General features: G+C 28.1%; 3 protein-coding genes across 3 annotated transcripts; all 3 read right to left on the bottom strand.

Moving 5' to 3' along the window:
* Positions 1 to 1,599: 1,599 nt before the first annotated feature.
* OCT59_028076 (uncharacterized protein) lies at positions 1,600 to 4,352 on the bottom strand (the record flags this gene model as incomplete). The annotated part of the gene is made up of 11 exons (XM_025321715.2): positions 4,025 to 4,352; positions 3,805 to 3,953; positions 3,680 to 3,728; positions 3,220 to 3,605; positions 2,963 to 3,095; positions 2,674 to 2,890; positions 2,366 to 2,589; positions 2,228 to 2,289; positions 2,079 to 2,158; positions 1,784 to 2,000; positions 1,600 to 1,711 (listed from the first exon to the last, which is right to left on the bottom strand). The coding sequence occupies exons 1-11, from the start codon at positions 4,232 to 4,234 to the stop codon at positions 1,600 to 1,602; spliced, it is 1,839 nt and encodes a 612-aa protein (XP_025168089.1). The 5' UTR covers positions 4,235 to 4,352.
* A 3,221-nt stretch (positions 4,353 to 7,573) lies between these two features.
* OCT59_028077 (uncharacterized protein) lies at positions 7,574 to 9,110 on the bottom strand (the record flags this gene model as incomplete). The annotated part of the gene is made up of 3 exons (XM_025321716.2): positions 8,373 to 9,110; positions 8,050 to 8,269; positions 7,574 to 7,958 (listed from the first exon to the last, which is right to left on the bottom strand). Exons 1-3 carry the CDS (start codon positions 8,917 to 8,919, stop codon positions 7,574 to 7,576), a joined length of 1,152 nt encoding a protein of 383 aa, XP_025168090.1. The 5' UTR covers positions 8,920 to 9,110.
* Positions 9,111 to 10,877: 1,767 nt separating this feature from the next.
* OCT59_028078 (uncharacterized protein) lies at positions 10,878 to 16,122 on the bottom strand (the record flags this gene model as incomplete). Its single annotated transcript, XM_025321717.2, has 17 exons — positions 10,878 to 11,443; positions 11,520 to 11,598; positions 11,683 to 12,265; positions 12,335 to 12,389; positions 12,477 to 12,606; positions 12,678 to 13,018; positions 13,089 to 13,146; positions 13,225 to 13,289; positions 13,376 to 13,521; positions 13,612 to 13,826; positions 13,900 to 14,307; positions 14,388 to 14,526; positions 14,602 to 14,835; positions 14,909 to 15,059; positions 15,138 to 15,202; positions 15,280 to 15,602; positions 15,751 to 16,122. The coding sequence occupies 17 exons, from the start codon at positions 16,120 to 16,122 to the stop codon at positions 10,878 to 10,880; spliced, it is 3,930 nt and encodes a 1,309-aa protein (XP_025168091.2).
* Positions 16,123 to 16,154: the final 32 nt, after the last annotated feature.

The raw sequence follows: 16,154 nt of genomic DNA on the forward strand, positions 1-16,154 counted from the left end.
ATTAATTCCATTCCCAGTAATACTTTATCTACCATTTTAAAATTTATTTCATTTATTATTATACTTTTTTTACTCTTCGTATTACTTGTAATAATATTTATTTTATTATAGTTTACATTTTATATTTTTTCTTTATCTGTTATTGTATATCCGTTATATTTTATTTTTCTATCATACTCCTCATCAAACGAATAAGTAGTCGAAATAGGCGAGTTTATATTATTAATTCTAATGCCTTTATATAGCTTGCATCCTAGTGTGTTTTTAATAAACAGATCAGGTCAATCTTTTTTCTATGAATCGCATTTCTTTATGAGTTATTGGAGTGGGTTGCTGATTTTAAGTAATAGGAAATTTCGTACGATTGCGCATGATTTCACGTATAACGCGTAATTTCTTAACATTCACCCTACTCTCCTGTTATCATGAATTTAAAGGTATGTGACATGATTATCACTTTATAATGTTAATAACACTTTCCGTAGATGAGAAAATTAAAACGTCTTAGATTTTTAAGCGGTATCATAGTCTATCAACAAAATGCGTAATAAAGTGAAACGATCATTCCGTTCACTTATAGCAATTTATATCTGGGATCATTTCATAGAACTATGAACAATTGTGATGAATTACTTGGTGATTGTTATAGTGATGGTAAAACAGATTATTCGAGGGATGATGATGGGGTAGTGATCACAATCACCACTTTGATATTAATTACTAATGATGAAATACTCAAAAAAGAAATGTATATTATTTCAAATATTTTTAAATTTTAATGTTTGGGCTAAACATGGCATTTGATACTTGGTGGTAAAATCTGTGATTTTTTTACTCAAGATACTTATCATCTATGATTTTACCATCATGTCTTTTATTGAACAAAAAATATGAGAGATCAAAGTTAATTTATGCAAAAGCCTTTACTTTACCTACACCGCGAGATTTCTTATGTTTTTTCGATTTCTTCTTCAGTGTATGTTCCTTAGGAGCGTTCTTTCTGATGCCGTCGATTTCTCTGGTCTTGTTCGTTGAAGATTCATGGCTCTAAGATCAAAATTATTAATCGGTATGCGGTATTTATTTTAGCTTTAATAATGAAATATAAGATGGTACATTATTTTTTTTAATTAAAATGATAGTATACAAAAGATAACCCGCCGTCTAATTCAAATCTAGGTATAATAAGCTCATTGAAGTAAATCGAAACATTAAGGAAAATACGGATCTTTATATCTTTCAAATCAAAACTTGAATGTAGATTTAAGAGGAGCTATTCATCAGAAAATCTAAGGAATCCGGCTCATTTGATTTGTTTTATTCAATCAATACTATTTTATTATCTCAATGGTAGAAAAAAAAAAGAATTGGGTGCAAAGGTTTACTACTCATGGCACAATCAAAAAATTTTCGGAACTACTAGAACCGATTTATATTTTGGTAATGGGAATGTATCAATGTCTAGATCACTATGTTATAGTAATTTAAGCTTTGCCTTATGGACATTAAAATTTCAAATATATTTATTTATATAATCAAAACCTTATATATATATTATATATAAAATACATAGCTTTAATTAGCAAATTCTTAACTCTTTTAAAAAATATCTCTTTCAATCATAGTTGCCGCAATAGGATGGTAAAATGACTTATTCTCAGTAAAAGTTTTCTTCGCCAAGTCCGATCCTTTCTTGGTATTTTTCAACATTCTAAATAATATAAAAAAAAAATTTAATAAGAAATATTAAAACAATATAATGTTTGGATTTTTTGCAGCTTACCTATAAAGAGGTCTAACGTATTTCATTCTTCCTTGTTGAGTTACAAATTTAACAACATGAGGGAACATGGGTTCATACTCTGCTAATAAACAGACTTTTTGCCATCTATAACAAACTTCAACATTACGAACAGTAGTGAAATTGTAAGCTTTATCCATTGCAACAATTGATGAATGAGGAAAAGGTGGAAACTCCAATAATCGGTCTAAGAATGCCACTTTTCAAAAAAAAAATTCTTTATATATTAGCTTTTTTCCTGTCATAAAAATTTTCCAATTATTTACTTAATACCTACTCTTTTGTAACGTGGTAAATTTCTCGATGTCTGCTGGTGAGAATTCTTTAAAATTTTCATTGTTTCTTGCCAAATTCCATCTGATTCACAAAACTTATTAATAATTAAATCAACCAATTTGAAAAAAAAAAAATTTAAGATATTCGAACCTTTCAGCCAATTTATTACATTCTTCTGAAAGCGTTTGGTCAAATTCATTTTTTAATGGTGGCTAAAACAAATGAGAATAAAATATTTATATCTTACTTATTTTATAACCAAAAAAAAAAATATTTAATTAAAATTACCATTCCTGGAGAATGTAACCAGCCATTCCAATCAATTTTATCCAATGCATCCTTTTTTGCGGATCCAAAAGTTTTTTCCATAAAAGAATATAAGAAATTTTTCCAATCATCTGTGATAATAGATTTACCAGCAAATTCTTCAATATGAGCTTTCATATAAGGTTCAAAAAATTCAGGACCACCAACTACTTGCTGAATATGGTACAAAAAATTATATCCTTTTTCTATAATAATAATAATAATAATAAAAATAATTATCATCGTAAACTGCAATTGTTAACTTATCTCTTAACAAGGAGAAATCTTACCATATGAAACACGAGAAAAAGCATCATCAGGATCTATTCCTTTCAATACAGGTTGTAATGCAGTAAGGGGATTGTCTTCACCAAAAACGGTAACATCCTCCTCTAATTCACTCAATCCAATAATTGAATGAAAATCACTTTCTTTTTCACCATACAAACGACCAATAATTTTTCTTTCAAGAAACATGGTCCATCCTTCATTGAGCCAAAAATGTTCCTAAGTAATCAATTATTAATTGTTTATTTTAGTTCTTTTTTTTTTAATTTGAATATCATCCTTATAAATTACCCAATTTGCAGCTGTGACAAGATTTCCTGTCCAACTATGAGCAACTTCATGAGCAACTACATCAACGAGAGATCTATCACCGGCTATTAGCGCGGGAGTAATAAATGTCAAACAGGGATTTTCCATGCCACCGCTTTTGTATTAAAAAACAAATAAAATTAGAACGTAAAGAAATTTTAAAAGTTTCTTAATTATTAATAATATTATATAAAGGAAAACATGGGTTATAGATACCCTCCGAAGATGTATTAACTTACAAAGGAAATGAAGCGGGAAGAACCAACAGATCATACTTCTTCCATTCATAAGGAGTCAAAAGTTTTTCTCCTATAGCAATAAATTTTTCAGTATCTTCAAATTCCCATGCAGCGTCTTGTATAACTTCTGGTTCGGACCACACAGTTGATCTAGGACCAATTTCTTTTCCTGCCAAATTTCCAACTGCCAAAGCAATTAAGTAAGAGGGAATTTTAACTTTTTGCTCGAATTTGTAAAGTTTGCTTTTGTCATCATTAATTTCCTCTTCCCCAACACTAATAGCACTCATCAGAGCTCTAAGAGGATGAGGAACTTGAATATTGGCACTGTAGGTTATTTTGAAACATGGTGTATCTTGACATGGCAAAAGAGATCGTGCATGAATCTAAAAAAAGGTAAAAAAATTTAATTTATAATAAATGTAGATATTCTAATACTCATTATCGATTTAATTCTTACTTCTTGACACTGTGTAAAAAGATAAGGATGCTTCTTTCCAACGGTTTGACTGTAATATTTATTTTGGTAAGATCTAAGAGAGAAGGCTCGTAGTATTATTTCTGTTGAAATAATAGGTACATTACCTTGGTTCTAACCATTGAATAGCAGTACCTTGTATCGTAGTGTTGTAGGATATTTCCAATTCGAACTTGGTTCCAGTAGCAAGAGGTTTTTCAAGCTCAATATGCAAGCCAGTCGCTCCAAAACAATCAATTTCATTATTAAGGTTAAACTTTATAAGATTATAAATAAAAAAGTGAGTATAACAACATTCCCAAATAAAACGCACTAAGCTACGCTCACCTTTAGTTGTTTTCCATCTTGTGAAACTGACTTAATAATGAGACTTTTTGTATCAAGAATGACTTTGTTAACGTTATCAGCTATAGTAATTAATCTTAATGTAACACTTCCATCAAGAATTTTATGTTCAAAGTCAACTCTTAAATTTAATCCAATATGACTTGTTTGTATTTCGTTGATATTAGATAATGTGCTCGGATCATAATACATTTTTTCTAACTGAACTATTGAAATTTGTATCAGTTGCGGGCACAATCATCAATCATGACTGTTTTTATTTATAAAATCTTGGGACAGATTGCCGCCTTTTCATTATTGAAAAATTTTTGTGAGAAAAAGATATTTCCAATCTAAATTTTCATTTTCTTTTCAATAACAGATTGCCGATCAATGTCTCCTGACTATCGGGTCGTGTGTATTTTTTAACGAATTTGAAGATCTTAAATAATATAGGATAAATCAATCAATATACGGAAATTACCCGTGAAATATGAGAGGAGGAATGTTAAATTAATCCTACGGGTTGTTTTCCGTCTTGTGAAACTGACTTACTTTTTGTATCAATGAATGGACTTTGTTAACATTATCAGCTATAGTAATTAATCTTAATGTAACACTTCCATCAAGAATTTTATGTTCAAAGTCAACTCTTAAATTTATTGAATTCAATATGACTTGTTTGTATTTCGTTGATACTAGATAATTGTGCTCGGATCATAATACATTTTTTCTAACTGAACTACTGAATTTTGTATCGGTTGCGGACACCATCATCAATCATAACTGTTTAAATCTTGGATAGATTGCCGCCTTTTCATTGAAAAATTTTTGTGAGAAAAGATATTTCCAATCTGAATTTTCATTTTCTTTTCAATAACCTGTCGTGTGTATTTTTTAATGAATTGAAAATCTTAAATAATATAGGATAAATCAATTTCAATATACGGAAATTACCCGTGAAATATGAGAGGAGGAATGTTAAATTAATCCTACGGGTTGTTTTCCGTCTTGTGAAACTGACTTACTTTTTGTATCAATGAATGGACTTTGTTAACATTATCAGCTATAGTAATTAATCTTAATGTAACACTTCCATCAAGAATTTTATGTTCAAAGTCAACTCTTAAATTTATTGAATTCAATATGACTTGTTTGTATTTCGTTGATACTAGATAATTGTGCTCGGATCATAATACATTTTTTCTAACTGAACTACTGAATTTTGTATCGGTTGCGGACACCATCATCAATCATAATTGTTTAAATCTTGGATAGATTGCCGCCTTTTCATTGAAAAATTTTTGTGAGAAAAGATATTTCCAATCTGAATTTTCATTTTCTTTTCAATAACCTGTCGTGTGTATTTTTTAATGAATTGAAAATCTTAAATAATATAGGATAAATCAATTTCAATATACGGAAATTACCCGTGAAATATGAGAGGAGGAATGTTAAATTAATCTTACGGGTTGTTTTCCGTCTTGTGAAACTGACTTACTTTTTGTATCAATGAATGGACTTTGTTAACATTATCAGCTATAGTAATTAATCTTAATGTAACACTTCCATCAAGAATTTTATGTTCAAAGTCAACTCTTAAATTTATTGAATTCAATATGACTTGTTTGTATTTCGTTGATACTAGATAATTGTGCTCAGATCATAATACATTTTTTCTAACTGAACTACTGAATTTTGTATCGGTTGCGGACACCATCATCAATCATAATTGTTTAAATCTTGGATAGATTGCCGCCTTTTCATTGAAAAATTTTTGTGAGAAAAGATATTTCCAATCTGAATTTTCATTTTCTTTTCAATAACCTGTCGTGTGTATTTTTTAATGAATTGAAAATCTTAAATAATATAGGATAAATCAATTTCAATATACGGAAATTACCCGTGAAATATGAGAGGAGGAATGTTAAATTAATCCTACGGGTTGTTTTCCGTCTTGTGAAACCGACTTACTTTTTGTATCAATGAATGGACTTTGTTAACATTATCAGCTATAGTAATTAATCTTAATGTAACACTTCCATCAAGAATTTTATGTTCAAAGTCAACTCTTAAATTTATTGAATTCAATATGACTTGTTTGTATTTCGTTGATACTAGATAATTGTGCTCGGATCATAATACATTTTTTCTAACTGAACTACTGAATTTTGTATCGGTTGCGGACACCATCATCAATCATAATTGTTTAAATCTTGGATAGATTGCCGCCTTTTCATTGAAAAATTTTTGTGAGAAAAGATATTTCCAATCTGAATTTTCATTTTCTTTTCAATAACCTGTCGTGTGTATTTTTTAATGAATTGAAAATCTTAAATAATATAGGATAAATCAATTTCAATATACGGAAATTACCCGTGAAATATGAGAGGAGGAATGTTAAATTAATCCTACGGGTTGTTTTCCGTCTTGTGAAACTGACTTACTTTTTGTATCAATGAATGGACTTTGTTAACATTATCAGCTATAGTAATTAATCTTAATGTAACACTTCCATCAAGAATTTTATGTTCAAAGTCAACTCTTAAATTTATTGAATTCAATATGACTTGTTTGTATTTCGTTGATACTAGATAATTGTGCTCAGATCATAATACATTTTTTCTAACTGAACTACTGAATTTTGTATCGGTTGCGGACACCATCATCAATCATAATTGTTTAAATCTTGGATAGATTGCCGCCTTTTCATTGAAAAATTTTTGTGAGAAAAGATATTTCCAATCTGAATTTTCATTTTCTTTTCAATAACAGATTGCCGATCAATGTCTTCTAACTACCAAGTCGTGTGTATTTTTTTAACGAATTTGAAGATCTTAAATAATTTAGGATAAATCAATTTCAATATACGGAAATTACCCGTGAAATATGAGAGAGGAATGAACTTATAGAATTAGCCTGCTGCAACAACCATCAATGAAATCACGGTATATAACTCAGCAACTTTACTAAATTAATCATAAAATGGAAGCGTTCAGACATTATAGGAGCAATCGTATTAATCAGTTTTATTATTAGTGTGATCCACGGATTCAGTTATTACGAATATCACCGGAACTTTGGATAAATTTATATGACAATTCAGTGAATATCCTATGAATATCCGGATGTTACTATCCGGGATTAAATGTTTAGATTTGATAACAGGTAGGATATTCGAATTCAAATCTTTGAACGGAGTGAATATCAACTGATAATCCGGATCTAAGCTCTATTTTATCACTTTCGTAATAATGTGATTAACTTGTGACATATTTTAAAAGTTTTGGTGTTTTGATTCTCACTAGAAAACAAATTCGTAATATATATAAACTTATAAATCAATGCAATTTTCTATAGAAATATGTTAGATATATAATGAGAAATCTAAAATTTATTTTTATGAATAAGGATAATAATTATATTTTATCAAATTATATTATAAATTAAATAATATTATTTACAATTGTACAGGGATATTTACAGTAATTAATTATATATTTAGAAATCTATTTTAAATTATAATTATGAATTAAATAATTATTCCCTCCTTTAAACAATCACCTCAATTTCCTCAATTATTGTATCTTGATCATCGTTTGTTATATCTACAGGTGATTTTTCTTCCGGAATCGTTAATAGTGTGGTATGTAATATATTATTTGATCTAGTAACTTGTTGCATTTGTTGCATTTGTTGCATTTGTTGCACTAGTTGCATCTGTTGCGAGTGTTGCATCTGTTGCATGGTATTTGATGGTGGATTATAATCTCTAAAAGATGCCGTAAGTGATGGAGGTCTTGCAAATAAGAAGCTATCATCTCTACAATATGAGTTGGATTTAAAAGTGAGCTTTTCAGGATTGCCATAATAAATACAAGGCAATAAGATTGTAGGCGAATCACTTTTTGCGAAGATCAGGAATAAAATTATACCACTATAGTAAGTATATAAAAGGAAAAAATCATGTTAATTAACAGTAATAGTGTAACGACATACAAAAATATTATTAAACTTATCGTACTTACATAAATGGTTGAGCGAAATCTTCAATCTCTATACCATTTTCCGGATTTTTTATTATATATTGAAAAACAATCCTTGATATTAAAGAGACTCCAAGAAAAATTGTATACATAATACTACATATGAACAAACGTATTGAATGTCCTAGTCTTAATGCTGTCCATCGATTTCTTTTCACAGAAAATTGTTGCCAACGCTTCCATAATAACGTACTAAAGTAAACTATAATTATAAAAGAAAAAAAAATAATACGATATTAATCTTTTTTTAAATATTTATGATTATTTAATATGATAAAAAAAAAAAAAAGAAAAAAAAATCTTACAAGTAAATATTAAAGTGATGAAGAATATTGGAAGCATTATTATTAAATATGTTATACGTTGTAAATTAGAATTTCGAGGTTTACAAAATAATGGTGTGACGCGGATGCCAAAATTTTCACTTGTGTAAGCATCAGCAAATGAATATGTGTTAAAACAAATTGTAAAACACCAATTAATAATTGAAAAAGTCCAAAAATATTTTCTTTCTATTTTTATGTTTCGATTTTCAATTGCGTGCCAAATATAAAATCCTAATATAATAGGAAGTATATGTAAAGGATAAAAAAAGAATAAATATATTATTTGTTGTATTAAACATAAAATTCGCGTATCAAATGCTTTATTAATTATATCATCTCCATATTTTATTATGTTAGGTAAAAATCCTATAGTATATGCCCACGCTGTTATAAATAATTGTAATTGAGTATATTTCGTGAAATGATTAGATGATATACATAATTTAATGATAAGATACGTTAATAATAATAAACTTAAAATATTTAAAGATATAAATACGATGTCAACAGGTGAATATTTTAACATTTTTATTTTTATTATTTCCTAATATAGTTAGATCGTTTGTTAAACAAAGATATATATAAAAGAATGACTCCAAAGGAAAAGAGCAGAAATCCCAAAATATTTACATTAAAGTGTCGCTCTTTTCTTTTTGTAAAATTAATATCTTTACGTTTTTTTTTTTAACGTGAGACGATTAATACTAGATTTTTTTTTTAACATCTCAATAAAATGAATAATTGTTGAATATTTATACTTTTTTTTTACTTTTTCTAAATATTTGACTTTTGTATCATAAATTGTCCATAGAAGGAAATACTTTCTCCATATTATTATTAAATGGCCTATTTTTCCCGAACCCCTTATCATGTTTCTCATATTTTTTTTTGATGACGTTAAATAGATAAAAATAAAAATAAATAAATCGGAATATTATTTCCGATTTATCGGATATTAGAGTTTAACCATTAAATGAAAAAAATTCTTAACTTCTTTGGAAATTAATTAAATTCGAGTGATACTGAGTAACAGCATGATGTTCTTCCTTTTTTGTATGTTGTTCTAGAATAAATTGAAATTCTCAGAACCTCGGAAGTCTCCCGCCACAATTACAAATAGTTACACAATTAATAATTTTTGTAGTTGATGGCAAATTATGCTTATTTTTTATTTAACAAATAAAAAAATTAAACGCCAAGCCTTTTTTGTTTGTAAATAAAATTTATTATATCTTTTTTATTATTATTATTAATAATAATTTTTTTATTTTATAGAATATTCTCCTAAATTTTGACTGCGGTCTTTTATTCTTGTCATCAAAAAATGGAATGATCCGTTTTTTCCCCATTCATAAAGAAACCTTTTTCGGTTTTGTTGAAAGACAAAACCGAAAAAGATCAAAAGATAATCAGATGATTCGGATCACATTCCTCTAAATCTTTGAATTAATAGATTATTAATATTTTCCAATCTTAACTTTATATGTATAATTAATGATACTCTTTTGTGCTATTTTTGGATATAAAATATTAATTTAAGCTCCGAATTTCTAAATTTTTATCATAGTGATATAATTAAATGATTCGAGATGAAACATATTATTAATATTATAATTTATTTTAAATCCGACATTTCCATCATAAAGTTGTACCATACTTCATACATTCATTCATGTTAAATTATTAAATAATTATTATGTTGCATATTTTGCATCGAAAATTTAAAAATAATCATTCGATCTATCATATTTCTTATAATTTATAAATAATCATTTATTATTCTGACAAATATAATGATATAAAAAAATTTTAAAAATGTTAAAATATTTTTAACTGAAAAATTTGAATCATACATTAGCGAGATTTAAAAATAAATTTTTAAAGGGGGTCCTGATTGTGCATCGTACAAAGATTAACTCCTATGTGGCACATGACCGATCTTTGATAGTGGCTTATTGTTTGATCTACATTAATTCCGGTAACATTACAATGTTTAGACTGTTGATGTTACATCTAAATATAACTCTTTACTTGCCCAAAATTATTGGTTCTAACCCGCCTTTTATACTAAAATATATTGAATGATTTTGTTTAATAAATATTTATATAACTTTCTTTTCTTATTAATTTTTGAATGGATGGTAAAACAGTGGTAAAACACTGTCAAATATTTTAAAAAGTACATGATTTTCGTATTAATAATATTAGTATAATAGTTTATTATTTGCAAATGAAATTATATATTGTTATTATATTATATTGTTATTATATTTGGTTGTTAATCTGTATTTTCGGTAATTTTAAATTGCCATTTCATTAACTAAAACATTTGGAAAATGGGCATTAATTACTTTTTTTACTGATTCAAATAATAATAAAAACATATCAATTACATCATCAATTTTAATAAAATTAATCAATTAAATTAGTACATATTTAAAATAATAAATATTAATAGTACACATCTTGGCTTTTTTTTTCCGCTTATATTTCTATTTTAGGTTTAACAAATATGACAAAATAATCATCCTCATCTACTTCTTTATATCCAGGTGCAATAATTTTTATATTTTCTTCATCTCCTTCAAACTCTCCTCTTCTCTCCATATTTACTTTTGGTAACTTCATTTTCCCTCCAATCAAGGGAAAACAATTCACTTTAAAGCAATGTTCTCCCATACCTGGTACAATAAAATGTGTTTGTTTATATCCTGAAAAAACGAATGAATCATTCACCTCTATGTTCACATGTATTTTCTTCTCAGATGATGTCCAGTTTATTATTTTATATACAAGAGTGAATAATTGTCCTACTATTGGATTTGGTGGAATTCTAATATATGCTGAGATTTCTGCTTTTTTTCTTATTAATTGTGGCACAACTACTGTTGATTCTGTACAAGGAATTTTAGTGTCTTTAACTACGGATGATTGTTGGTTTCTTTTCCATTGTATTACCAGTAATCCTATATCTATGTCTAACTTTTTGATGTCCATTAAGGTCAATTCTAATAAATAATTTACATTATATACATTTCCTTGTTTCCAAACTTATTTAAATATAATAATATCAGTAAACATTTTAATTTTAATTATAAATAATACCAATATCTTCAATATACAAACCTTGCCCTTGAAAATCATTTTCTATTTCAATAGACGATGCTGTTATTTCCATTCGAGTCTGTGCATTGGCTTGACCCAACTAAAAAAAATTATTGTTTATATTTTAATAAAGAAATAACAATTAAAAAACCATAAAGATAATAATAAATTCGTTAATTTTTACCAAATTTAAATCAATATCAGATACTAAAATTTCACATGGACTTGTGGTGGTAATCTTTGCAACTAAAAAATATTTCTCAACTCTTTCCATAGAAATTTCTGACTTTCTTTCAAAAATACTTTCACTTTGTTGTGATGTATTAAAAGAAAAACTGAATGGTGCAATAAAATGTATTCTAAAATCTTCCTTCTTTTCAATCCATCCTCTTGCAGGATATGGTGTAGACGGCACTGAACTAGTTGACGAATAATAAACTGTTAAATGAAGTGTTCGTGGCAAATTGGATTTTTTTCCAAGTACATAAACTATCTTCACTACAGATTCTCCCGCTGGTATTATTCCTATATCAATATCCTTTAAATTATTGGTCACATTTGCTGTAATTGTAGGATCTAAAGTAATAAAATCTTCCGAATCTACAGGATTTGATGGTGCATCTGTAACAATTTCCGCGTTCAAAAATGTTTTAACTTCTTCATGTTCCAAATTTACTACAGTAAGTTCTATCGGATAATATTCATCCAATAGTGCAGGGGCCGAATGCTTAGCTTGTATGTCCAACCTGGCTAATTTTTGAGTAACTCTAATTATAAACAAATTATATTAGTAAAAATAATTGCCGTTAAAACATTTCAACGAATATTTTAATTACTTGATAGAAGTACGTTCCCCTGTTCCATTTAATACCGTATAAGTAGGCTTAGTAACTTATTAAAATAAAATTGAATTTTAATAAAGAATCTTTGTTAAATAGAAACATATTATTTTATTAGTTTATAACCATAATAATATACCTTCATCTTTGGAATCAATATTACCAATCAGCCATTTACGTTTAGAATGTTCTTCACGTGCATTCTTCAAATTAAAATGAAGTTCAACCTTCCATTGTTCCGTCAAAAATCCAAGAGAAACAGCTTGAAGCTATAAATACAGAATTTTTAAATACTTATTAACTAAAAACAATTTGATTAATAGATAATTCACGAATTTACCTGCAAATCGCCACTTTCCTTTGGCTCAATCGATCCTTCAAATACTTTAGTAATACCTTTACTAAAATTCAAATCAACATCCTTAACCCATACTAATCCTTCTCCTTCAACATCCTCTTTCAAGCAATTTTTGCAATCGATCCATTCTAGCTTTGTATTATCTTTTTCAATTTTATTATCACGGAGGTAATGATTAAAGTATGAATCGTTATATGACAAGCGGAGGAAAGTGAACCGTAAAGGAATAGGAGGAGATTCGGCTTGAGTTGAAAACGCAATTTGAAACAAAGTTTCAGCCCCAATAAATGTTGTATCATCTTTAAATTGCACACGACATGTTACTGATTATTAAAAACATTCGTCAAGATAAAATATTCTAGTAATAATAAAAGACTTTATAAAAAAGGATACAGAAAGAATTTATTTCATCCATGTCAATCATAACTTGCCTTGGCTCGGGTAAAGTGATCTATATATTTTATATAGGAATAATATATCATATCTTAGAAAATATTAATAAATTTAGTATATTATCATTATCACGTACTTTAAAAAGTATATCCGTAAGTTCGTTATGAATTTCGATTCGTTGTTGGTTTGATATGGAAAATTCTAAATGAGTATATAAATCATCAAAATCATATAACTTTTTTTTTTAAAAAAGAAACAAAACTCATTTTAATAATAATTAGGCTTACGATCTGACAATAATTCGATCAAATATTCCACAACTTTTTCCCAAGTACCAAGATCCTTAGCACACACTAAAGACCATCTCAATATTGACTCTAGAATTGTATGCCAATGTTCTTTACGATATGTTTTGGCAATTCTTTCAAAAAATCTATAAAAAAAAAGAAAATTTTAAATGTTATAAATACTTTCTCTTGACAATAATGATAAACCTTCGTTACTTAAGTAATCACTAATATACTTTAGAGCCGTTTCATATTTTCCAGCATCTAAATAAGTGTTAGCAATTTCAGAGGCTAAATACAACGTCATACGACCAGTCTTTTGTGCCTTAAATTGCTCATAACTCTTAGTATACAATTCAATTGTCAACGTTGAATGATCTATACTTTGTTCTGCATCCAAAATATCTTGTGGTGGAAGGATAGAATTATCAACCCCTTCTTTTTTCATATACTATAATATATATAAAAAAAATGATTAATATCAATAAACTTGAATAATTTTTATGTGAAGAATCGTTAAATACCTTCTCTAAATTTAAAAAATGTTTTCTCCTTAATGAGTTATACTTTGCTGCCATGAAATAATAAAATCCCGGATGTTGAAGAACCATCGTTGGATTAATTCCAGAGCCTGTATTGGGATTACTTGACATACTTGATATACTTGACATACTAGACATACTAAATCTAAAATCTGATGAAGTAGTATTATGAGAAATTTTTGCCGGATCTGGAATAGTAAAACCAGTCCTAATAGCAATTTCTAAAATGTCAGCAAATATGCGATACTGTTTGGACAACCACGCCCAATATTCAAATGTATCTTCACCAATACCCCGCGTATTAGATATATCCTTAAAAGTTGACACGTGTTTATTCAGTTGAGCCAGTGCTGCCGAAGGGGAATCAACATAAAGGTTCAGTTTACATAACTAAATAGCATAATATAAAATTTGAACAATTTGGTAATATAATAAATAATGTAAGTTTATGGAAAAAAAACTATACAAACTTTTAGACTAATAGTATCAGCAAGAATCCTAGCCTCAACCCAACGTTTACTTCGAATGGGCAATCCAGTTGCACCTGGTGTGACGGAAGACTGAGGCGCGAAAAGATCTATAATAAGATTATAAGCTGATTCGTAGTATCTGTATATAAATGAAAAGTATTAGTCATAAAAAAAAATAATCCTTTCTTAAAAAAAAAATTTTTGAAAACATTACCTGATAGCTGCTTCCATATCTTGTCTAAACTCGGCAAAAGTTGCTAATTTATAATCATATCGGATCATCCACCCTTGAATACCAAGCGGTTGTGGACTCATTGAAGATTTTTCAGAGAGTGGAGGTCGCATAAAATTACCACTAGGAGAAGGTAACCTAGATCGCTTCCTCTTTACGCGTTTACCATGTTCACGATAATAATTTAATCCGTATTCATAAAGAGATTTTTGCAGGCTTTAAATTGTCAGATATTTTCAGTATTTGGTTTGTATAAGGATTTAGATAGTTTATAAATTCAGTTACATACTTTGTCACGAAATCTTGAAAATCTCCGTACTGAGATGAAGGTAACACGAAAAATGCATGCCTTCCATCTAATCCACTTACTTTTCGGATATTTGCTAATCGCTCATCCATCGCTTGATCTTTTAAAAACATTCGCTCATCCATTGTCTTATCTTTTATAAATAATTCATAGTTAATTTGCATTGAACTCTGATCTCATAAAAATATTATCAATTAACATTTATACATGCCAATATTTTGCGTTTTAAGCAATATTACGGCTGAAAATTTAATTCCTCTCTCAAGTAAGGATTTTCTATAAAATTATTCATAAATCAGTCGAAATTCAAAAAAGTATATATAAAAAAATAATAAACCGATATTTTTATAAACCTCCTTTCATTTATCTCCATTGCCAAAATATAATCTTTCTCTTTATCCATTGATTCTGATGTACCTTCTTGTGTTGAAGAAATTTCTTCCTTTTCTTGTATAGAATCAGGTGAAGTATGATGCCACAAGTCATAAAAGCCTACTACAACACTTGGTAGAATTTCTCGATGTTTTCTTACCCATATAGGAGGAATTAAACCATCAGGATGAACAGGCGATCCTGATGTCAATGGTGAAATAGCTGAATGTGCAATTGGCATATTTAGATGTTGAGTTTGTGCTGGAGGTCTCATCGTTGGTTTTCGAGGGGGAAATTGATGATTCTACATAAGCATGCAAAGTATAAATAGTTAATAATAAAATAAAATACAAATATATATTGATTATATGAAATCGAATCGATTTAGTTCTCAATTTAAATTAAGCTACAAGTTTAATAAAAATATTTTCATTAATTAGAAATCAACATACCTTATCAACAGCAACTACGTGAAAAACTGCACTTGCATTTTTTCCGGGTCCCCAAATACCTACTTGACTTTTTGCTGTTAAAAGAGACAGTAAAGTTCTTGATAACTGTTGTTTTGTGGAAATAGGTATTGAAGCTGCACTTAGTGAACTTCTTCGCGATTGAGATTTAGAACTGGGAGGATTTTGTATAGAACCAGTTGTAGAAGTAGGCTGTTCTACCAAATCTCTCGCTGTTCCTAAACCAATTACAGCCATTAAAGGAACATGGTGAAAAATAAATTCGGGAGGATAGCTATCCATAATTAATCCAAGTTGATTTTGTAAAGCCAACTGAGTAATTTTATCAAACTTAATTATGTAATCCAAGATCATAACACAAGATCTTAGATCGTACCACATAAATT

Source organism: Rhizophagus irregularis, chromosome 8 (assembly GCF_026210795.1).
Source record: "Rhizophagus irregularis chromosome 8, complete sequence".
NCBI lineage: Eukaryota > Fungi > Glomeromycota > Glomeromycetes > Glomerales > Glomeraceae > Rhizophagus > Rhizophagus irregularis.